General features: G+C 41.9%; 1 protein-coding gene across 1 annotated transcript in view; it reads left to right on the top strand.

The window, feature by feature from the left end:
• The first annotated feature begins 6,261 nt into the window (after positions 1-6,261).
• Positions 6,262-25,275, top strand: part of fam20ca (FAM20C golgi associated secretory pathway kinase a) — a 40,981-nt gene continuing 21,967 nt past the window's right edge. The window contains exons 1-3 of the mRNA XM_034088824.2: positions 6,262-7,707; positions 8,512-8,699; positions 13,472-13,550. Of these exons, the coding sequence (XP_033944715.1) occupies positions 7,154-7,707; positions 8,512-8,699; positions 13,472-13,550 (821 nt within the window). The 5' untranslated portion in view covers positions 6,262-7,153. The remainder of the gene's footprint in view (positions 7,708-8,511; positions 8,700-13,471; positions 13,551-25,275) is intronic.

Genomic DNA, 25,275 nt, shown 5'->3' with positions numbered 1-25,275 from the left:
TTGTAGTTTTAAAAGACGTTTTCGTATTTCCCATAATAAGAAGTTGCCAGTATTAAACTGTGTACATCCCTGGAGGTTTAGGGGACAGGAAACACTCACATTTAAAACATATAATTAATAAATGGGTGAAAATTGCTGGTGCCCATAATGGGCAGTATTAATATATATACCCACACGCCAGCTAAGCTCAGAAGAGCTTTATTTAACAGCTGGACTTATGTTTGTGACCCCTCCTGTTGTTAATTGATAACATTACATTACATTACATTAATTGATAAGCCTGAAACATGCACTTGTCAAGGTTCATAGGCACATTTTGCAAATATGGCAGTAGCCATCGATCAGCTTAAGATAAGATATACTTTATTGATCCCAAGTTGGAACATTTGCGTTACATCAGCATGTGTAACAGTTAAATCTGCAGTGGTGTTTATTTGAAAATCATTTAGTATAATCACACAAATTCTGTGTTTTATATTTAACAATTCTGTGTTCTTTATTTATTGATTGTTCAATACCTGACAAGGCCGGAGATGAAATATCTGCATACATCTTATAAGAGCATAATACATTATGTATAATATCAGTTAAAATAAGTGCTTCAACATAGTTAACATTGCTGGAGGTATGCACAAATATTGATAGATGTCTTGTAATGCACTATTGAGGAACCTGCGACCCAAGTTTTTCATTCAGTGCAGAACTACACCATAGTTGTGTAGGCCTATATGATCTGTCAATAAACCTTAGAAAATCTTGAAATCTTGAACGGGATGTGCAAAATAGTCATTATATACAGTCTTTAATTAATTATTAGTAGAGAATAACGAGTAATGAATATACTTTATAGGGATCCTATTAATATCTAATAATAAAAATAATGAAATTCAATAACATGCTTTAACCACCAGGTGTCTCTTTATATCATCTGTGCACCTTTATGGTGTAAATACAGCCTATCTACCAATTGGATCAAATATAAAAGTGAGCCGAATTAGTGTTGATACGGCAAAGAGACGTATTGTGTGAAAAGAAATGTAAGATGTTGTTTAATGGCTGATATATTTATGATCCACGTCACGTTTTCAGTTCCTCATGTTTGTCTTCTCATCAGGGCTCTATAAATACAGAACTACGGCAGATATGTAATATTTAATGCAGCCGAACCGTGTATTACAATGCCGTTATGTGATGACTTTCAAAGAGAAAAGCAAGCACACTCGGAATAAGGTATTATTTTATTTTTCTTTAAACGTTTTCGGTCTGTTTCCGGTATTTGTTAATGACGATGTGCTGTGAGATAACGTATCTTTAGAAATAACGTATCTTTAGATGCGGATTTTGTTAACTAATATGTTTGCGCTGTGGACCAACACTATACATTGACGGGGAAGGGGGTAGCAATAAAGATAACACCATTAAACAGTTACACAACATAACAGAAATAATATCGATAGCAGCGTCCCTAGCAACCACCTTGGTAACAATGAAAACGTTGGACGCAATTTCCTGAAGTAATCTTCGTAATAACTAGCAAACTAAAGATCATGTACATCCACTGCACACATAATCTGAAATAACAACTCATATTTCTCGCATCAAATGACATCAAAACGCATTTTAATAGCCAAACTAACTTTAAAATAGGCATTTTACACCCAGAATAAAACGAAGTTCGGCCATGTTTTCTTTTTCTGCAGGGAGAAATGATAGCTGGGGATTCTGGGTAGTGTAGTGTCTTCTGCCATCATTTACTCCGAAAAAAGATTTGTTTCTCCGAATCGAAGGGGAAAAATACAAAAGCATTGCACACAATTTAAACCAATCAATGTTGTGTAATAACAAGGATAATCTGGTGTTTTTTAGTCGATGAGTAGTGCAGATATCACTGTAAAATCAATCGTCAGTAAGGGGAATATTTACTTCCGGGTGTACAATTCTCCGCTATCCAATGAGAATGGAATCACATTGCCTTTAAGGGCAGTCGACACAAATGAATGCCGCTTCCATGAGCGTCCATAGAAGCACATGGACATCCCGGAAAGCTGAAAATGGACGCTAAGGCCCCCCCCCTTGCGTTGAAAATGGACGCTAAGGCCCCCCCCCTTGCGTTGAAAATGGACGCTAAGGCCCCCCCCCTTGCGTTGGAAAAAGCCGGCAGGGGACTTGACATAACGTCAACATAGGCCGACCTGGGAGTGAGGATGTGTTGTACAAAACATACAACACTCAAATACAAACTAAAAAAAGGCAGCCATACCAATGTTTCCACAGAGGTGACTGGTATCGTACAGCACTGAGACACGGATTTGAAAGCAGCATAATGACAGAGTTATGAGAAACATTCAATCGACAGATGAATTTGTACATCAGACCTCTCAAAAGAGCATGGAACGTGTTGACTCGTGCATTACAGAACATTTCACTTGCACTGCACCACCTTGGTTTTCTAAGCAGTATACGCAAACAGTCATTATATGCAACCTGGAGCTTCCGGAGGCTCGCCTTCTTATACTTGACCCACAAGGGGGCAGTATAGAGAGGAGTGCAATACGCTCTAAAGAGGTTCACCTTAACCTTATCTGAACACCAAGAGAATTTTCTAGCCAACATGTTGGCTTGTATATATAAGACACGCCGCTGTCTATACATGTCATCATCATCAGCCATTTCATCTGTGATGATGTATCCCAGATACTTCGTGTTACAGCAAACAGACAGCACCTGTCCTGACAGATAGAATGTTGGAAAACAAAGGTTCTTATCCCCTTTTGCTCTGCAGATCATTACAGCGCTCTTCTTAGCATTGTATTTAACGTCAAATTTGACTCCGTAATCAGAACAAACATTTAGCAACTGTTGAAAACCAGCACTGCTAGGAGAAACAATTGCCAGATCATCGGCATACATAAGATGGTTTACAATCACATTACCAATCACACACCCTGTTTTACAGACACTTAAATCATCTGATAGATCATTCATATAGATATTAAAAAACAAATCATCAGGCTCATAAAACCGCCTAACAGGGCAAGATGTGACTAAGCTTAAGGCCTTTTATGGAACTCAGCAATAAAAGGGGTAAGATCGTTTTTTATTAGGGCTCCCCAGAGAAAGATATTGTGAATGTTTGATTCATTGGATTCAGAAAAATAAAATCACCATAATCTGGTGCTAAAGTTATCTGTCTATGTTCTATTTAACCTTGATTCATGCACATTACTTTGACATTGCTGAGGTCTGGGAGCTCAAACTGAACTTTTAAAAAGTCTGCTTCCAACCTGAGGAGCAGACGAGCCCCGGGGTCAAACATACAGGCAGACACCAAAATATTCCTCAGTGGATTCCAAAGGGCCAAGTCAGACCTGAATCCAGAGTAAGCATTGATTTTCTTAGCCTTAGTTTTAGATCTTTTTTTCTCCCCTACCCTCCCATCTCATCTTATTTTAAACACAAGGTGAATCATTCTCTAAAACCCAAGGCTAATCAAAATGTTATGAGACGGTGGGTCCCTGTGAAGCTGAACTGCTCCATATTTAGTCTCTTCTCCTTTAATGGGTCGAAGGTTACCAAAGGGAAAAAATGTATGAAAATATCTCCCTTGAAAGAAAACTCTTAAAATAAATGAAGTATAGGAAACTTTTAGATACATTGGTTGAGATAAAAAATACATAGTTTGATCTTAAAATAAGATTACTTTCATTATTATAAACCATGAAAAACTCATTAACTCATTCGTTAATTTATAGCAAAACAAATCACATTTTCCTTAAATCTTGGTATAAAATGATGTATACAAAGCTATGACAAAATAAATACATTTATATTGCTGTACTGAGGCATAAGTGTGTTTATTTTGGGACTTAATGAGAGTCCATACAGAGTGTCTCCACTTAATCTTCCTGAATATAAATGACTGATCTGCAATTTTATATTTCTTTCCTGGTGTTTCATAAAATGTCAAAATACTTATGGCTCATCATGAGGCACTTTTAACCTTAACATGAATTTTACACCATGGCGTGAATCCACAGAAAAAAGTGAAGTTGTGTTTGCTTTCTCGAGGCCCTGTGGACAAATGAAATGCTTCCTTTTGTTACCTTCTTGACATTATAATTCCACTTTCATTTAGATGAAAATGGCATGCAATCTGAATCTCTCAAAGTGCTTTTAATTGCTTTGTTTCCAAGAGCATGAATGAAACAATTGCTTAATAATCAACTCTTTTTTGACACTTTATCTCCATCAGTTTGCATGATTATTGGTACAACAATTGCATGAGTATTGGTAAAATATGTTTTAAAACATTTGGTATAATAGGGAAGAAGTCATGTTTTGGAGAGCAGACAACTGCTTCTAGCAAACAACTATAAATATGCTTCATCGTCTGATATAGGCCTGGAACTCCTCTGTGCCAGGAGAAATTGTAGCTTGCAGGCTCAGACTGCTCCCACTATAAAATATACGATCCCTCACATGTGGTTGTTAACCTTTTATCTTTAATCTTTGAGAAGAAGCAAATTATGACGTACATAAAATACCTTTTAGTATGCGTGGATTTCAATGTTTCTGCCAATTTGTTTTTCTTTGGAGAAGGAGATGAGACAGCAGGCTCGCCTTTGGGAGAACAATTTGTTTGCTTGTAAGCTTTAAGATCCTGTTTTATTTAGATGCACAAATCTGGCAGTGGCATGAACTCCAACTCAGTGCCTCTGGGAGGAGGGGAAGAAGCCAAGTGAATATCTTCCAGCAGGGCTCAATTGGTAACCCATAGACACAAGCTGAAAGAAAAAGTATCATTTGTTCATTATATTACTTTGTGATTCCACCGGGCTGAAGACATTTCAACTTTCTGTCTAACGTCTGCTTTATGATAAAATGGTTAGATTGTCGGAGTGTGTTTGCATATTTTTGTCTGGCAGTCTAAAGGCTTGCAATAAGCTGCTTGAATGAACTTCATGGCACTTAAAATGTTTTTCATTCAGTCCTGCAAAGTATCAGGGAATCTAGTCCAGCCCCAGCTATAAGTGCACGCTGCAGTAATTGCTCTTATTGTTTTGTCCCCCTGTGGTTTACAGTAAATGAGAGGTGTGTTTCACTTAATCAGCAAATTGAAATAAATAGCCTCTAAGAAGGCGGGCAGGTGTGTTTTGAATGTGAAACATTCAAGGAGAGGTTTGTGGACAAAACAAAACGGATTGTATTATAATTTATAATATACATCAATCGTATAAAACAGAGATGTACAGTAAACAAGCACAGACAAGCCACATGTACCTTGTGAAAATAGTCAAGTAGGCTATCGGTATTATGTAAAAAAGTTTTTGAGCAAGTAATAAGCATGTTTTGTCTTGACTATATTACAACTATATTATAATAAGATAATATAGTATTTATATTATTGAATTGATTATTATTATTAATAGTGTAAGTAGTTTATTTGCATTCATTCTATTTTAATCTAATTGAGGCTAGTATTTGGCAGTAAATGCAGACATATTCACCTGTAAACGCATACTGAACGACATTTACCATTTACCTCACTGTTTAAAAAAGTAACTGTGTTGATAATAATAATAATAATAATAATAATAATAAACAGGAATTATATTTGCAAAGTACTTTGTTTCCCAAAAAAAAATGTCACTCCTGTCGGTGGGGGGGGGGCTCATCTCACAATGTCGCTTGGGGCCCCAAGTTGGCCAGAGACGGCCCTGTCTGCAATATAAATCATTGTAAATCAAATGCATTTAGGCAAACAAAAAACAAGGCATTAAACACTTATCGTATTAAGTGTACAATAAATCCCAAAGTTACTTTGTGTACAGTGCCTGAGTGTATGTATTTTAAAAGGAGGCCACAATCACACGCATCTGGCACTTTCTCTGCATTTCTGCTTATGTGCGAGTTTATAAATCAGCTGCCTGTTCTCTTGGGAGCTTAAAATAGCAATCATTTATATTAGTATGTTTGTGTGTTTGCCCACTGTGTGTGTTGTGTTTAGCATGTTTAAACCAACTTTTGCCATGAGCCAGTCACTATCAATCATCTATTCTTGTGTCAACCTCTTATATGGCTGTAACATTGCATTTCAATTATTCATGATTTAGCTAGTGACCCCTTGGCTCATCCTCAGGCCCCCCTATGTCCACTTCTAAAACAACTAGCGGCTCATTGTGCACTCTGAATAAGGGCGTACAGTGGGTATGCACTCGCATTGTCCTTCAGATCATACATACACACATCCAGCGGTGTGTTCCGGGCTGTGCCAACGCCCTCTGGCTGCGGGCAGGGGGATTTCAGCCTACCATGGTTTCAGTCCTCAGCCCAGAAGCTCGCCTCTCATGTCACCAGCGCTTCAGCAGGACGCAGCCAGCCTCTTCCTTGTGACGTTACCGAGGCTCCGATCATAATATTTAACACACACACCCTGGATGAACACTTTGAAGGAAGACAAGGCGCTGTAAAGGAGGGGGTGGGCATATGACAAGCAGGATCCCTGCACCTGCGAGCCAGTCTCTGATTTGACTTCAACGAGACATCAGAGCGGGACAGCATCCAAGCATCTCAGCGGATCACCTATCTTTATGGAATTTCACTTTTGTTTTAATCATCCTAAATACAAGGAAGGCTGTGTTTCTGTGGACTATGTCAATCCCTCCTGTTACTTTCCCCCCAGTTATGACACATTTGACATCTCACTCCGTGCTGGCAACGATAGAAGGAAGCAGATTTAAGGAAGAACATCGGTGTTTTTAACTGGAACCCACTCCTTCCTCCTCCTTTCTGGTTTATTTTCTTAACGATTTATTTAGGGTTCCGTCCTCCTCACACTGTATCCTGCTCAACAAGGCAATGAATGAGACGCACTTCTTGAGCTGCTGCCAGTGAAGAGTCCACAGCCCACAATGGGTCAGTCCACCTGTCTGACTGGGAATGAAGAATTTGGACTATTGTAAAAAATAAAGACTGAGCACATCATGGAGTTGATAAACTACGCTGACATGCATTGTGAGTGCAATGATTACAGTAAATCTGGAAGCCAACATTGCTGCTTTGTCATCGCATAACAGTGTTGGACGTCAATGTCGGTGTCTGTAAGGTGCGCTGCTCTTAAAGCTTTCTCTGCGTAAGGAAAATACATTTTAAGATGATTTTGTTTCGTAAATTCCGAGTGTTAATACTCATGGTGTTTCTGGTCGCGTGCACAATGCACATCATGATAGACTTGTTACCGAAACTAGAGAAGCGGGCGGCAGGAGCGGACAGCGGGGACAACGGCTGTCAGTGCGCTCAGCACCCGGGCGGGGAGGCGCAGGGCTGGGGGAAGCAGCGCGCCAGGTCGGCGGCGGAAGCGGGCTGGCCTAACAAACACACGCTGAGAATCCTGCAAGATTTCAGCAACGAGCCGAGCTCCAACCTCACGTCGCATTCCCTGGAAAAGATCACAGCAGCCGCCGGTGACAGAGCCGAGTCCTTCCGGCGGATCAGACCGTCAGGCGAGAAGGCGGAGGACCACAAGCCGCTCATCGGAGACGCCAGCTGGGGTCGAACCGTCCCTGCCCACGGTGTCTCCCGACTGACCGCTCTCTTTGAACATCCTTTATACAAGGTTGACCTTCCATCCTTCACGAACGATGACACTTTGTTCAACCTCAACACTGACATCAGGTTTTACCCCAAAGCAACAGCGAACCCAGGATGGTAAGCTGATGGGCATTTGTTACACTTAAAGGGGTACAAGTGGGACAGTGCAGACTGCTTTGTCATTTCTCACTGTTAATGGGAAGGTTGATCAGATGAAAGTAGGGACCAAAATCAGGTGATACTATACTACATGCTTGCATCATATCTGATATTTACAATGAAGTAGTTGTTTTGAAATAGCTTTCTTGCTTTATGATGTTTGACCAATTTGCATACTTTTGCATAATGTCCATGCAGGCATACCTATCATGAGACATCTGCCAGTGCATATCCGTCTGTCTGTCTGTCTGTCTGTCTGTCTGTCTGTCTGTCTGTCTGTTTGTTTGTCTGTCTGTCTGTCTGTTTGTCTGCCTGTCTGTCTGTTTGTCTGCCTGCATGTTTAAATATAATCAAATCAATCAGTTCCTCTATCCACCCTGTCAGTTTTATCTGCCGTCAATGTACAGTAATGTCCACTCATGCATCTGCTGCATGCAACCCTGTCTCATATTCTCATGCCATTTTACCTTATTGCGCACACAACTTATGAGTAACCATCCGGCTTGGTTTTTGTTTAAATATCAGTCAACAAAACTGTCTTTTTTTTCATCTCAAAATAGTTACAAATCCATGTGTTAATTATAGACAAAATACTCAGTGCCAATTCCTCCACCACTAATTTCTCTTTTACAGTTTGGCTGTATCAACAGACTGCAACCAATACTGCATCCATCAATAACATCGATTTACGATAATCTGAATGGGAATCTGCTTGCACCACAACTTCTTGGTAAACCCTCCTCTCCACTCCCTGTTTTTCAGGCACAATGAGGAGGGGAACGAGGAGGAGGAGGAGGAGTTCTCTCCGACAGGAGAGGTAATGGCAGAATCTTACCCCAACTGGTTACGTTTCCACATCGGCATCAACCGCTACGAGATGTACTCCAGACACAGTGTTGTGCTGGACGCCCTGCTGAAGGACCTCGCCTCACAGAGGATCACCAGCGTCGGTGAGTCAGTCAGGAAGAGCTATGTTATCAAGGTGTGTGTGTTTGGATGTGTGTATATTTCAGTGAAGTCTTGGTCAATATTTTTACTATCCTGTGATGTAATGCAACCTCAGAGGCTTTGCCACCGTGGCAATATGTGTTGGGTAAAAGCAATGAAAAGTATTCATATTACAAAATAAACATGCAGTTTTAAGAGCAGTATCAGCCATCAAACCCCAAGCTGGTTGATTTGATTATCGCCTGGAATTTAAATGCAAAAACAGTATCACTACACAAACATCCCAGAGCCAAACCATTAGACACGTATTTATAAGATCAGTCTTGATGGAAAAAACAAACAAAATACATAGAAACATACATATCGATAGTCCCCCTTGCAACTCCACACGCATGCTCTAACCTCCTTTTCTTAAAAGTGAACCATTAACTCAACCCTCCCCACATAGCCAGCACCAACATTTTATTTTTTAAATAAAAAAATGAAACCTTAGAGTGGACTGAGTGCACCTGACTTCCTGTGTGTAAAGTGCACACGTGTGTGAGAAGGAGGTCACAATCACACAAATCTCACCCCTTATCTGTATTTCTGCTTATGCACGCAAGTTTATAAAACAGTGATCAGCTGCCTCTTCTATTGGGAGCTTACTATAAATTCTAACAACCCTTCTTTATCATACAATGTGTGTGTGTGTGTGTGTGTGTGTGTGTGTGTGTGTGTGTGTGTGTGTGTGTGTGTGTGTGTGTGTGTCGCTGTGTGAGAGCATTTTTACCCCCGTCAACATGTTTGTTAAGATGTGTGTTACTGCTGCTTAAAGGTGGAGTAGGTAAGTTTGAGAAACCGACTCGAGATACACTTTTTGTTATATTCCATGGAATGCTCTTAACATCCCGATAGCAATGAATATCTTAAGTGCTTTGACAAAAAATCCATACAAAAATGTCATCTGTGGAAGCCGTGGTACTGTAAAAAGCACGACCAATCATTTTAGCCGGCCCGGCCTGGAATGCTGACAGGCAGGTAGGCCATCCAGTTATTTTGGAGAAACCAGCTCGAGTGCGCTAGAATTTGAAAATACACAGCCGGAAAATATCTGCCACTTCCTTACAGGGCCCCTCCTCCAACACACACGAACGTGCACATGACCAATGAGGGCACAAGATAAGTGTGTGCACAGATGGAAGGCTGACAGGCAGGTATAGGCATTCCATCTGTGCACAAACGTATCTTCGTCCGTGTGTGTTGGAGGAGGGGCTCTGTAAGGAATTGGCAGATTTTTTCCAGCTGTGTATTTTCAAATTCTAGCGCACTCGAGCTGGTTTCTCCAAAATTACCTACCCCACCTTTAATGACTATATATAATCCCCTAAAGATCCCACAAGCACTTTATTTCACCTGACCAACCTTTAAAAAGAGAACATGCGCTCTGTCTAAAGTAATACAATTTAAGACAGATGGGTAGAAAAGAAGGATCATACTTGACCAACAAACTTCACAAAGTTACTAAACATCTTAATGCAAACTCAAAAGAAAGTGTAGAAAACATGCGAGAAATGTTCCCTTCTTACAAGACTACATTTCTTTACATTGCTTTCCTTCCCAAATATCCATTAGCGTCTGTCATTTGAAAACAATTCGCTTTTGAACCGGATAATTGATCACTACATATTCTAAACATTCTACATATTCTGTAAGTGAACTTTAACATCAAGCCAAGCTTTGAGAAATTCTGTTCTTAAGAAAGTAAAATATTTCCAGGTGCAATGGTTCCAGTTCTTGACATTTTCTAGAAATGATTTGACTATTTGTAAGAGACAGGTCTGCTATAAGACTGATTTATACTATTTCCCCACTTGTAAATACCACACGATCAATGTATCTATAATTTATTATACTGACATTATTTACGCCCTGTAAAAAAGAGATGTTGTCTGAGTGTGAAGATTGCTAAAGTGGCTTCATACAAACTGGACATGAATACCAACATATCCTCCAGTGGCGCATGCTGTTACCTCCATTCCTTTGTGCATCAGTGTCATTGTACTTCTTATTGAGGCTGCCTCCTCTGTCTCATATTTATGATTCCCTCATCATTCATGCTACACATCTCAGCGTACACTTAGTAGTGTTTGCTTTTTGTGCTCTCTGTTAGTAATTTATAAACCATCAATCAGCAACCCTGCTGACACACCTACTGTATAATACACAGTCTGTCTTCAAAGATAAATGCAGTGCTTTTGTGTTTGGTAGCATGCGTCAAAGCGTTGTGCCCGATAATTGGTGCCCACACTTTCCACATACCTGTCCCACTACAATTACACAACAGAGACAGCATTAGAAAGTTTCCCTGCTCAGCATTTTCACTTCTTCCCCCTCTGTGTGTGTCTCTCTGCGGCCTTTTGTTCAGTCCTCAGCTGGACTCATAAATCATACGCACAGTGCCGTGAAGTGGCACAGGTGAGAGCGGAGGGGATTTATCATCATGATAGTGGGCGAGGCCTGGAGCTCTCTTAAAGAACAGAGAACATGAAGGTTTTGGAAAGACATCCTTTCATTTGTGGACGCTTGGAGAAACGGCTGAAGAGATGGATCTAAGACATTTATGCACGGGCACTGAGACGGATGCCTTTAGGGGAATCATAAGAATGTCTAGTTGAAGTTGACTGTTGTACAAGTCCTATTTGATTGCATGACAGTGCAGATACCATGCAGAGAAAGAATCAGCAGAGCGTTTCCGCTTTTCCACAGGGGATTGACTTTAGTAGTTTGCAATTATAAACATTTGGTAAACGTCCAGCACAGAGCAGAGTATTGAGGTCAGCTTCTCACGCATTGTGGCTTACAGGTTCAAGGTCGTCACAGCATTACAACATGGTAGGGTCGTCTGCAATCCCTGAAAGGTTCAGGGATTGATGTACGAAGTTTAAAGATGAATGTATAGGGCACTTTTCCTTTGACCTGGCTTCAGTAAATCTAGAACATGTGTAGTCCTAATGCCGTCAGCAAATTATTTGGCTTTCAATTTCACTCAATATCCATCCTCTGTGCTGAAGAAGAGGCACTGACCAAAGGTAATGTAGATGGAACTTGTGGATGTATCAAACTAAAGCTTTTTGAAAATGAGTCACGGTAAATGGGGCTTGCCAGCGGTGAGTAAAGCAAAGTGAGACAGGCGGAGCATAACGGAAGGAAAGAGAATAAAATAATGACATGAGGGAAAGCCAAGAAGCCTATAAACACAAAAGACAGCTCTGTGTAATGGGTGAAGTACAGCCAGCAAGCCATTCAATAAGTGGGTCCACTACAGTGGGCTTATGTTGATGTTGGGGTTAGGCAGAAGTGCTGTATTGTGTAATATGCTCAAGTTAATGCTCTGTAATAAATGGGCAAATCCCCCGAAAGCCTGTCCATTATGACAGAAGCACAAGGCATTAGGACAGGCCTGGCGCTGCCTTTGTCGGAGGCAGACAGGAAGCTCACAGTGAGTCTCCGTCAGCCTCTGGGAGACACCGCGGACATGACTGATCGTCAGAGACATGTGCCGCCGCTCCTTAGCCGGGTCCAGGGAGCTCAGCCTAGTGGGAGTCAGAGGAGCAGCAGTCTAATGTGCACAAGCAAATCCTGACAAAGTGTACAGAGAAACATCTGCTCAGAATCAGGTCTGTTACGTGCACATGTTTTGATTCAGGAAATGAAGAGTCCTCTGAGTTTCGATACAATACGGTTCTCAAAATGTTATTGCATTAAAATAAAAGGCAAGTTGTATTTATCAGTGGACTTTATGTGGACATAGAAACAGATTTACAATGCAAGTGTCATAGCATTTATAGTGGCTCTTGGTTTTCAATAACCAGAAGGGATTCTATGAAACTAAATGATTAGAACAGCGATGTAAAGAGAAAGTGCGATGCCGGAGATACAATAAAGCACACAAAATATAAAAAATGAGAGAAGAAGAAGAAGAAGAAGAAGAAGAAGAAGAAGAAGAAGAAGAAGAAGAAGAAGAAGAAGAAGAAGAAGAAGAAGAAGAAGAAGAAGAAGAAACTTATTGGCATTACAGGTACCATGTAACCAAACGGTTTCTGTAGGGAACGGTGCCTTGCTCAGGGACACCTCGGTAGCACTTGGTCTTTCCGGGACTTGAACTGGTGACCTTCCAGTTGCCAAGCCAAGTCCCTATGGACTTCGCCACCACATGTATCTTGCTGAATTAACATGGATGTGGTGGCTATTTTTAAAAGTGTGCGCTACAAAGTGACCATGTTGCGAGTTCCTGGACTTTTGACAGAAAATGTTTTGCAAAATGAAACCTACTGCTCAACTGCCACTTGAAGCTGCTCTGCTAAATCTCTGGATGTATTTGCAAGACTTCTGTCACTCAGTTATTGTGCAATTGCTGTCTTTCTCAAAGCTGCACATGTTGTTATCAAGACACAGTCACTCTGTCACACTCTGACAAATTGTCCATTTCCAGTTCCATCAAACCCAGAACGAGCAGACTAGTTGTCAGCAGATGCTTTTCACACCACTCTGTCTCTCGGTCACACCCAGCTCCTATCTGCCACAATGTCACTTTGATTGTACAGTGTCTGGCAAATTGGTCAGCAGATGTGATAGTTCTATTGTGCAGCCACTGCGTCCTCCAATTGGCAAGCTACAAAACAGCTGTGCAATTGTGCGGGCATATGTCTGCGTGCTAATGTTTATATGCCTGCATGTGTGTTTGTTTATGCCTGAAATACTCATCAAACATTTCGATTGTGTTTCCTCTCAGCCATGAAATCGGGAGGCACCCAGCTGAAGTTGATCATGACTTTCCAGAATTATGGACAAGCGCTGTTCAAGCCCATGAAGTAAGTAGCACAGATAGACTGCATTTACATATTGCACTACATATCAGAAGGGGACCGCAGATATTGTTAGAGCACTGCTTCAACAGATCTCTTAGATTTGAGGAAATCTGCATTTTCCACCAAAAATAACTAACATCAAAAATCTGTTTGATACTCATGGCTTGATGCGCCCACTTGTAATGCATACGTTTCAAGAGGGCTACAGGAAATCTCATCTGAATGCGTTTCAAGAGCTGCCGCTGCATCTATCGGTGCGTTCGGGTACACAGCTCTCCCCTCTGTGTGATCTTTTTTTGTCTGCTTTTTAATTAACATCATCAGGCTTATGTGATAATTAAAATGAGCATTGAGCCATCGTCGAGGCGTCTTTGGGGAGGCATGTATGCTAGCAAAGGCGCATGGCACATGAAAAAGAAATGCCCTCCCTCTCAGCTGTCTGATGAATTCCCATGCCGACGCAGATAAACAGCGTCCGGGCCAAGTGGGCTGCGATCACAAGTAATTGCTCAGGAACCTGGTTTGATTGCTATGATATTCAGAATAAGTTTCTACATGAAAGCCTCAGTGGAGAGTATTGGGTTTTTGGGAAAGAGACTTTGAGACAGACAGATGTGTTGTTGTTGTTGTTTTTGTTTTTGTTGTTGATTGATACTTGTGAAGGCTCACATTATGACAGGTAGAGTTTGTGATGATTCTGTGTTGCAACAAAACCGTTCCCATTGCTATAGCCAGGTGGGAGGATAAGCAGTTTAAACTGAAGATGCTACTGAATATATTTCCACTGTCTCGGTGTGATTTATGGAAAGGCTCCAAAGTGTCTTCACCTAATGTTTGGTGTTCATATTCCTGATGCAGCTCCTCTTCACAAGACAGCAGCGGTGGCAGGTCAGAGCTGCACAGGAGTTGTCTTTCTGTCTCCTAACTATGCATTTCATTCCACGGTCAATCAGTGGTTGCTTTCTGTATAACATGAGGCATTGTTTATGAACTGAGCCGCAGAGAATACGGTCCAAACAATGGCCACCTGAGCATGTGTTGTAGCTTTCATACTGTACACGCAAACCGTTCAAGTGAACAGCAGGACACCCAGCAGGCATCAATGGCATAGTCATATCTGACAAGAGCAGAGATTACCCCGTGTGGGTCGTGTGGTTACATTTGACTGGATTAGGCTTTGAGGGGCTGATGTAGGCAACATAGACATTATGTGTACATGTATGAGTCATGCGTGATGGCAGGATGGGTCAAAGAAGGAGAAGCTCTGAGTTGTGTCAGGCTGTTGCTCTGAGCATCATGTGTTATTAGCGGTGTTAGGGGGATGGCAGACATCATCAGCAGCCATGCAATGTCCTACAGATACATGTAGGTTTCATTATGTTTGGTCAAGCGGAACACAGATAATGAGTCCTTTAGGAGTGAAGGTTGTGTCAACTCCTGATATGTCTGCATGACTAAATATATTTTGATATGTTTATTTATTAGTTTTTATGTCTTTAGAATATACATTTTACTTGAGCATAAAAAAGGTATATGTATTGCCCTGTTTTGCTATGTATGGCACTCTATCCAAAACATTTAAAAGAATGCTTATTCATTACAGCATTTCTAAGTCAAATCTTTCTCAGTTGCTGTCAGAAACTCTTTTTGACAGTAATTACATGTCGCATTCTGGATTATATGCTACAGATTCCCGCAGCTCTTTATTTGGCCTGTCAAATTTTATTTAAACATAATGCTTTGACAGTCACAGTCATCTGTCTCCAGTGTGTACAGATATTATACCAAAGTCCTCAGAGCGGAAATACAAAAACATCAGATTTTCCTGAGAAGTAGAAGAATAAGCTTTGTTCTTCTTTTGTTAACGCACACCGTGAGGTAATGATTTCTCATGGCATCGATGTGTCCCGCTTTTATGTTTGGATCTGTGGTGCATTCTGGGTACAGTAGTTCAGAGCGTTGTTGTATTGCATTGTTTTTTTCTTCGCCTGTCCCATTGTGCAGCATCAAGTGGTGCTTCAAAGAGGCTTTGATGTTCCAGGCCTCCTCTGAGCAGAATGCAGATCTGTTCAGCGGAGTGGGCCAGGAGACTGCACACGCTGACAGCCTGCCAGACACCTCCACACAACGTTGTCTCTGCGCAGCGATGGGAAGAAAAGTTAGCTCCGTTTTATCTGTCTGAAAAACTCTATGATTGGGTTTGATGATTTAAAGTGTGTGCCCACAAAGGGGAAGAAGATGCTTGTTTAGTTTTTAAAAACTGCAATTTGCTTAAGTGTTTTAGGTCACGACGGCTTGTTTTCCCCCCACAAAAAAAAGGCTTTTCCTCAAAATGTTGTGTCTGCCAGATATTTGTGATCCTCCCAAGCATTTTAATCTGACAATTAAAGAAAATATGTACAAGTACTGTATAGTTCCTCAGTTGTTGATATTGTAAATGCAAAACGGCAGGTATTTACACTAATCATATCCTTCAATAAGATGACTATGAGTGGATGCAGTGGATTTTTCTGACATTCAAACTGTAATGACGTTTACAAAGGAAACTTTGAAATTCCATCGACATTCATTTTGACGCCATCAGCCTTAAAAAAGGGAAAATATATATAATACAACATATTTATATAAATGTATGTTGTCGTTAGATTGCTGCTGGACCGCCCTGTTAATACCCATGTGGGCTTCCCTTTGTGTGCAGCTCGCGGAGAGTTAAACTGTTTCGTTGTCTGCAGTGAAAATGTCGATTTGTAGGCAAAATACGAGCAATTATCCAATTGGAAATGAGGACAATTACCTTTTTGTCAATACATTTTTACTTTTGGTCATGTCAATGATATAGAAGTTGGTAGACATGTTTGGATCACACATATTACACAGGATCCTACGCAGCCACCACTACAATTCGACACATAGTTAATATTATATAAGTGTCTTATGTGTATCCTCAACCATCCTGGGTTTTACCAGAATACATACTACAGCAATAAAATAAAAATGGTATTGTTGATTGAGAGTTTCAATGTCAATGTAAGGAATGGTTATTCTCAGCTTCTAACTATCCAGTGCACTCCATAAAGCTGGGATATCAGATGGCTGTAGCGGATGGAGAGGAATGAAGTGACATGTGAAAAGAGAGCGCTGGTGTTGGAAGACAGATGAGAGGCAGAGATAGACCGGAGGGGGGGAGCGGGCGGCACCGCCAACCTGTCAAGGAACTGGGTCTTCCAGCTGGAGCCGGGTTACAGGCCGAGGGGCGGCCCTCCATGCCAGCCCTCCGTGTCTGTCTGGCTCAAGATCCAGGTTCCTCTTCCGACCCATTCCCTGCCAAGATCCTGGTTGTGGTGTATACAGAACTACAATGTTCATGTCATGTTTACTGGATTTGTCAGATGGAGGGTTGGGGGATTGAAGGAGGAGGTGTAAGCCTCAGATAGGCAAACAACATGATAAATGTTTCCATCGCACGCTGTCTCATAGTTCAAAATGGTTTATACATCGCAGGAATAGCAGAAATGTCCCTGTGTGTTATGTACATGCCCCAGTCATGCCGTGAGCTGTTATATCAACACACAGGGTTCATTGCCTGTAAACACCATGTGCGAGAACATATATATATAGGGCACACATGCGCGTCCTTTCGCACCGTGGGGACTTTGGAGACGTCTCATCTGCATGAGCCAGATGAGCTCTGACAAGCTCTGCTCTTAGCGCTAGTAAAGCCAGTGGGGTTGGCCGTGAAGGCTCTTAGCTGCAACACCCAGGAGGCCGCTTCATTTTCATATCGACAGAGCCCCAGTTGGGTTATGACTCACATTCCTCCAAGGATCCTCTCCATGTCCTGTAGACGGGGGGTAATTCTATTAGTGCTGAAGCCAGCTAATGCCCTCTGCAGAGAGCCTCTCCCTGCTCTGGTTATTGATCGGATTATAAAAGATTGATGATTTATTATTGATTTACGGCGTTCATGTAAAGAGTGTGAGGAAACAGAGCTGTTCATAGTGTGTTGATGGCTTGCTGTATGTATGGTATACGCTTGATGCTTACAGTTATTTCCTACATAGGTCCAAATGCCACGATCACAATCCAGATATGTTCTTCTGTGAATCCGCGTGTGTTGTCTTTCACATAGGCAGATACAAGCATGGATAGAAACCCAATGACTGGATAATGTTTGCACATGTGAAAAACCCCCATCACATGGAGCCTCAGAAGATCCATCATGATCCAAAGAACCTGAACATCTCATGTCATGGATGAACTCCGCATGATGACACACACATGCACACTGCACATCTACATATGCTTGTGAACGTAGGAATTCACTGCTCGACCACATACAAAGCCCCCTTCTGTATTCACGAGTATCCTTTCTGATGTATTTTTCATTTTCTTAGACCTTTAAGGTAAACGTATTGCTCACATCATATCAATTTCATTTGTTTCTTCTTCTTTGGTAGTCACTTCAGTGTTTCCCTAAAGAGCTCCCAGAAGGGCCATACGAATGCTGCTGCCTCTCATAAGTTAGACACACTTTTGAGAGGTGCCGTTTGAGCTCATGTTTGGGCGTGTGCACAGATGAAGCATGTTAGAGACAGCTGTTCGCACAGCTGTGGCTCACACACACACACAGACACACACAAGAGCATATGCACACAAGCTGCAAAGAGAAGGACGCTGAGGGGGCTATAGAGTTCACGCACCCTCCATCACCCAGGGCTGGTACTGGAGAATGTGTGCGCGGCGAGCCAAGTCGCAGCTGTATCCGCTCACTCAGAGCTGTGGGCATATCACACAGAAGGTGACGGCTGCGAGCCAACTCTACGTCTGCACACACTGTAGAAAGGTAGCTCGTTCACTCCCGACCGCTCGCTATTTAACACTTCCCTATTGACTTCCAGCGTGACAAGTCAAAAAGCCTTGAAGCGCACAAGAGACTGTAAAAGTGATGAAATGTCTTTTTCACATTAACATCCTCTTCGTCTAGACCTTGGTGCTTTTATTGGGAATGATTCTCAATTCAACAAATAAAAAGCCGAAGTGTCGTATCTATATTTGACGATTATGTAAACTATGGCTTTGTCAGAGGTTTTCCCAGCAGCCCCTGCTCTGCCGCCCTGGCATCAGATTGGCCTCACAGAGGGTCCACTCATGTCACACAAGACCAATCATCTTGCATCGGACGCAGCAGCTCAGGATGCGAAGCAATTTGTCCGAGCTGACTTTTGAAATAGATGACGATCTGTAGAGCAGGTGGGGTCTGCTCACGAGTGGGCAGATCGTGTGAAGTTCATCTAGGAAGTGGTTTATACTTCTCTTTTTGTCCTCACTTCGTTTTTGATGTGTGCTTGTGAACATGTAGCTCTACAATACATGTTGTGAGTTGGGAGAAAGAGAACACACAAGTGTATATAGGAATAAAAGAAAACTGGATGATGTAAGATGCATGAGGCAGTTAGAGAGACAAGCTGTCTGCCCTGCTTGCCAGATGTAGACAGAGGGAGTTACCAAAGAGTGTTGTACAACAAAACACTTTGATTGTGTTGACATCCCTGTGGGGGTTAGTCTCTACCTTTTCTTGGTGAGGTTAGGAAACGAGTTACTTGTTTCAAAAGATTTCATTTCGAATGCAATAGGGTGCATTTTCTTCCTGAACACTTTATGTCCAGTGCAGAATAGTGTGTTCCTCAATAGTGTGAGGCTGCAGTTGGTGAACTGGTTTGCCTTTTCTATTAGCCCACAATCTTTGCCTATTTTAACCAAATGTCTCGCCTAGCCCTAATCACACCTTGACCATAGTTTATTTCCCATAGCCTCAATATTTCCCTAGACCCTAGACTTTGAATGTAAGCTAATTAATACAGGAGGTGGTTCCAGCAGTAACATTTGATTTATTAAGAAATGGCTTTTGTCGGTCGTAAAAAATGGAAACCAGACACAGAGAAACACCTAAGGCAAAGTTAATGTCTGCTGTTAAACATTATCTGCTGCGATCCTCCTCTACATTTTATTGTCTCACACACACACACACACGCACAGTGAGTGTTGCAGTTTCACAACATCTGTTTCTCCTGCAGCTTCGTACTCGCAGCCAGGCGGCCTTAGAGGGCAGGTCCGACGGCTCTTCATTTGTTTCTAAGCTGCTCTAATGTGGCTGAGGATTGCTCATCTTACATAGCCACTTGTCTCCTTCCCTCCTTCCTCTTTCATCCCAACACTCACCTCTCCACTTCTTTACTAACCTTCAAAGATGTATGTGGTCTAGCTTCAGGCTGCTACTGCTGTAACATCACAGCAAGGGTCGTACCATGTATGTAGGTTCTCGCTCTCTGTCGCCCTCATTTACACTGATTTATACTTTCTTCTAGTTCAGGCAGACATGTAAACAACATGTAAACAACCCAGCGTAATGACATGCTCAATATTTCAGCTACACACTGTGTTGTTGCTGAGCAAAGGATGTGGGTTGTTTGCCTGTGATTGAACTTGAAGTGTTTGTATCTGGTTAACCATGCATGTGTGTGTGTGTGTGTGTGTGTGTGTGTGTGTGTGTGTGTGTGTGTGTGTGTGTGTGTGTGTGTGTGTGTGTGTGTGTGTGTGTGTGTGTGTGTGTGTGTGTGTGTGTGTGTGTGTGTGTGTGTGTGTGTGTGTGTGTGTGTGTGTGTGTGTGTGTGTGTGTGTGTGTGTGTGTGTGTGTGTGTTTCGGTGCAGTCATTGTGTGGGCACTGTTATGCGTTGACCTCTCGTAGGCTGTGAGATGAGCCGGCTAATTAGCGCGACGCTTTGACGCTCGTGTAACCAGCTGCGTTCAGCGGCTTGTCACATCTGCCCAGTCCTCAGCACACACACTGTTTCAGCTGGCCATGTGTGGCAGCGAAAGTTTAATAAAGCTTAGTGAAGTCTTGATAAAGTCTACCGCCAGTGTTCAGTGTGTAATGTTTTAATTGAAGTGTCAATCACGTATGTGTGTTCTGCTTAATGTCTTTTATGACTCGTCATTAAAGTGTGCGCTCAGTCATTTCATATCATTCCCATCCATCATAATTAACAGCTAACTCATTTCTAATCCATTTCTGGATGTTCTCAAAAGAAGTGACATCTTTTCATGTCTCTCTTTCTCTCTGTGCCTGCGTGTTATCTGTGTCTCCGCTCGTTGTCCCTGAACGTGCCAGTTAATCATCTCAAGTCTCAAATATTCTTCTGAAACACAGAGAACTGTTTTACGCTTTTCTCCCGAGCGCTAAACTCCCATCACACCCTCGTCGCTCTCACACACTTCACATATCGACATTCTTCATGAATGTTTTACTAGGTCAGCTCCTGAAGAAGTGGCTTTCCTTCCTCACCATCGCTCCCTCCCTTCAACCCCTCTCTCTGTCCATCTCTCTCTGTCTCCACCTCCCTTTCTTGCTCCTTTCTTCACTTTGTTTGATTTGTTGAGGCGGTACTAATCTTCGGCTTGTCCCGGCGTCTTTGCTCTGTATTTTTAGATTCTCTCCATTTTCTCTCTGTCTGACAAGTGTTTATGCACTCACAGTGTAAAGTGGCAGAGCCGCGAGTATCCTAATCGTAATGTGATTACAGGCCGACTGAGATGATACCATGAGTGAAGGAGCATTTCTTGTTTTTCAACCTGAGGTCCAAAAGATCAAAACACTTTTTTATAACACCAATTTTGGAGAGGCATTGGATTTCATTCTTGTGTAAATGTAATATGAGGAATATTGAGGAAATAATCTACAGGCAATCTAAAGGCTTTTCCAGGAAATAGTCAAAACAAAATCACAAAATGTACAGGCTAGCTGTGTCCTCCGTTTATAGTATTTATGCTAAGCTAAGCTAACCAATGATAAGCATATTTTCCACATGTGGAACTCTTCTTCTTATAACAAACATTGTTGGTTAGAAAGACAAATAGGATCATGGCTGCAAGCAGTTGCAACCATTGGCTTACAAACAGGTAAACAGACTTGTGTAACTTTGGTAAGGTTTTGTGATGAAGACATGATGGATCTCAAGCTTGCACCAACCTTACACAATTTAAGCAATGTTGTTTGTTTTGAGTTTTCAGAACATGTTTCCTATAACCAATCACAGTTGCATATACAGTAAGCTGATGTGATGCCTATGTGATGACTAGATCAAGAGGTCTGGTTCTTTAATCCTAGCGTTTTGGTCCCGATATTTGAACTGCAGGCCGGTGTATGTTTGTTTTTGTGTGTTTGTTGTTGCCCATGCCTGTGGGTGTGTGGTTGAGAGCAGAGTGTGTGTGCGCTCCTCTGCGTCACACCACATCACAGTGAATCACATTCTTGCAGTTGTGCACGCTTGTTGCGGTTCCTGGCCCTGTTTTTTGTTCACTGCTTTGTGTGGTTATGTTGCTCAGCCATCCTAACTTATCATTTAAGCCCAAAATACTGTATGGGGGGAATTCCTAAGCTTCCCACTTGGAATGTCGCTGCCGCATTTGCCTGGAATGCTACAAATTAATTTCCCTCCAGGAGGTGAACGCTAGACGAATATCTCTTTTTACGAGGCGAGGAAAGCAAGGCAAACCGTGACTTATAAAGGGAATATGTTGTGTAACTTAGGCAGAAGTATCCACTGAAACGTTCCAGGTTGGTTATCTTAAATGAGCACTCAGGCACGCTGTATTTAATTGAGGGGAATTGTATGGATAATTGTCCTCTAAGTGTCTCGGTGAATCCACAATCTGAGAGTAAGAGTCCTTGTATTTTAGCAATTTGCCATAACCAATAAGACAACAACTTACTGTGCGACAGAAACGTTGCTAATTGCCCTGATGTTTTCCATTTGTATTCTTTCTCAGGAGCCATAATGAGGATAATTGTTTGGGCTCAGACGGACCAAAAGGGCTGATTCTTCTTCTTCATGTTTTTTATTAAAGCAGTCTGACAGAGCACACATGCTGTATTGTTACTTTGTCACTACTGTAAATCAACTGTTGCCTCTTAACAATGGGACCACACGCACTGTAGCACCCAGTCATTAGATAACAGCCTTTCCCAGGTAGATCTATCACAGTCTCCCTGAAGGTCTCCAGGCCGGATGAATGAAACAACAGTTCTTGGACAGAGAGAAAGAGTGAGCGCATTGTGCCTCTGTAACTTGGGCCTTTTGTGACAGCATGCATAGAGGTTAATACATCCATTATGGGCCAGACCAGTGCTTGTCTAAGCCTGTCCCATATGCAAGGTGGCAATTAGGCTGTGTGTGTCTCCCCTGTCCCCTCCCTGACAGGCCAGAGGAAGAGGAGGAGAATGCAATCATTGTGTAGTCAATTAAAGCAGAGGACGGTTCTGCCTGGCTTTGCCCATTGTCAGGGCAGGATGTGGGAGGGGCTGCGGTGGCCAGGTCTGGTATCACCGGGCCACCTGATCCAGGGGCTTGCCTGCAGGGTCACCCCTCCACCCTCCTTTTTGCAGCAGTGATGCAAACAGAAGAGCCTCTGTGCAGGAGGTGCAGGGAGACTCAGTCGGTTTTACTGCTGCCGGGGAGATTGTTCTCAAAAGGAGAGCTAGTGCAGCCTCTGAGATATCAAAAACGGTTAAGATAAATCTATTTCGGATGTAGTAAATGACAAGGTAGAATTTAAATATCCCAGTTGTTAGATATTATTTATTTATATTTGAGAAAGCACTGTCCCCATGGTCTACCTCTCTTTAAGGTCGTTACACAGCAACATTATTCAATTATACATTCTATAATCAATTCTAAACACTAGCTCACGTTATAAATGTATACAATTATTGAATAAAAATGCAACAACATACAGATGTAATGTTCAGACTTTTGATTTCACACTGGACACAAATGTAAATGTCCCCTCTGTGGGACGAATAAAGGTATGCTGATTCTGATTCAGTCTCCTGGGCGTTTGACCCAATTGCGTTTCCTCTGAATGTAATTGACAGTGCAGTTCAGTTGTACGGGAATGTGATTTTTAGTAGACCAGGCTTGACCAGAAACTGAATGTATCCACAGGCAGGAGCAGACTGATGTAACAGCATGTCCTCCCAGTTGACCTGTGGGCAGGCAGTTAGTCTAGCAAGTATTAAAAGATAAAAAATACCATATTGTCTTTGATTCTGCCATGTCGACAGCTGTGTCTAAAGTGGGTTTATACTGTACAGCAGAGAAATGAACCAACTTTACTATGGTATCTTCTGCTTTTATATATACTTGAAAATAAACTGTGACCAAATCTAGCTAGTTATAGCAAACTTGTGAAACTAAAGGTCTACAGACACACTCTGCGACAAAGGCGCACTGGTCCTTTGAGCTAAATTTGAATTACGACATCCTAAAATGCTGATATAGGGCAGACTCAGGATGCTGTTGTATGCTAACATGAGTACCATTAGACAAACTGTCACATTTTGTCCAGATGTTGGCACTTAAATAAATCACAAAAGTTATGAGAATTACACCAAGGGTGGCAATAATGTGGCAACACATCCAACAGTTGTCAACCTAGTCTCAAGGTTATTGAGTCATGAACAAATGAAATGCTGTGTCAATCAATGTATTTGAGGGAAAGACTTCAACATGCGGGTGGTACTAGAAGTCATGGATTCAACAGTCATTGGGATTCATCCTTTGGTCTCGTTCCTTTTTTCAATTTAACACATTTCATTGTAATGTATCCAGTGTTCCTTAAGACAACAACTGGCTGGTGGAGCTATAGGATAATTAGAAGTCAGTAGGCTTTGAGATGTTTGTACACAATTTCAGATGTTCAGTCTGGAACACAGCGGTGGACCAAGCGCCCTCCAGCCTGACATTACATCTCTCTAACCAGGCTGCTTGTGAGACATACAAATCCCACCTAGTCCTAATGCTATAGAGTGCATCTGTGCAAAAATAGAATGTGATGTGGTTTATCGGATTACGATGTGCTGTATTTTAAGATGTTCATTATATTGTGCCCCTCTCCTGAGGTATAAAAACAAGAAGGACCAATGCACCAACACCCCATCATCATTACATCATGATACATTGCAAATAAAGGTCACATTACAAAAGGCAGCCGATTTTACACGTGAGCTTCATTTGCTTCTATCCCTTGCAATATAAAGTGTGCTGTAATGTATCTCTAGAGCGATGTCTTTGATAGACACTGACTGAGGAGGAATCTGTATTTGCAGAAATCTATTATGGATTCTAGTGTGAAGACATCCAAAGACCCCTCCTTATTCCTTTCACATAGAAATTAACTCTATTCACCCTCAAGTGCACCGGACTCAATCTAGCCCACTTAGCTCTTTCACAAGGATAAATGCAACCTTTGGAACTGTTTTTTCAGTGGTTCTACCACTTCCTCCTTCACCGCCATCACCCACTCATGACCACAATGACATCTCTCAGCCACCACTTAGCCTCTGATGGATGGTTTCTATTTAGGAAACGGCATCTGACCGCAAACCGCTGAGCACAACAAGACTGTTGACAGGTCTAAATAGAAAAGAAGGAGCGCAAACATCCATGTCTCGATTTGGTGGCCTCGTCTGCAAAATAGCTTTCTGGAAATACTTTTTTGATTGTTTTCTTTGGTCTGGGAATCAAAGTTTGAGTTGTATGTAGTTAGGTTTCACTCGGTAGTGTGCAATCCATTTTGGGGCGGTGAGGAGAAGCGGTGTTAAAAATAACTGACAGCTTGCTAAAATGAAACCGTTCCCTTTCTGAGCTGAATGTAGTGATGGATGAACTG

The sequence above is a fragment of the Pseudochaenichthys georgianus genome, chromosome 8 (assembly GCF_902827115.2).
Source record: "Pseudochaenichthys georgianus chromosome 8, fPseGeo1.2, whole genome shotgun sequence".
Lineage (NCBI taxonomy): Eukaryota > Metazoa > Chordata > Actinopteri > Perciformes > Channichthyidae > Pseudochaenichthys > Pseudochaenichthys georgianus.
Note: the sequence above shows the minus strand (reverse complement) of the source record. Positions and strands in the feature narration are given on the sequence as shown.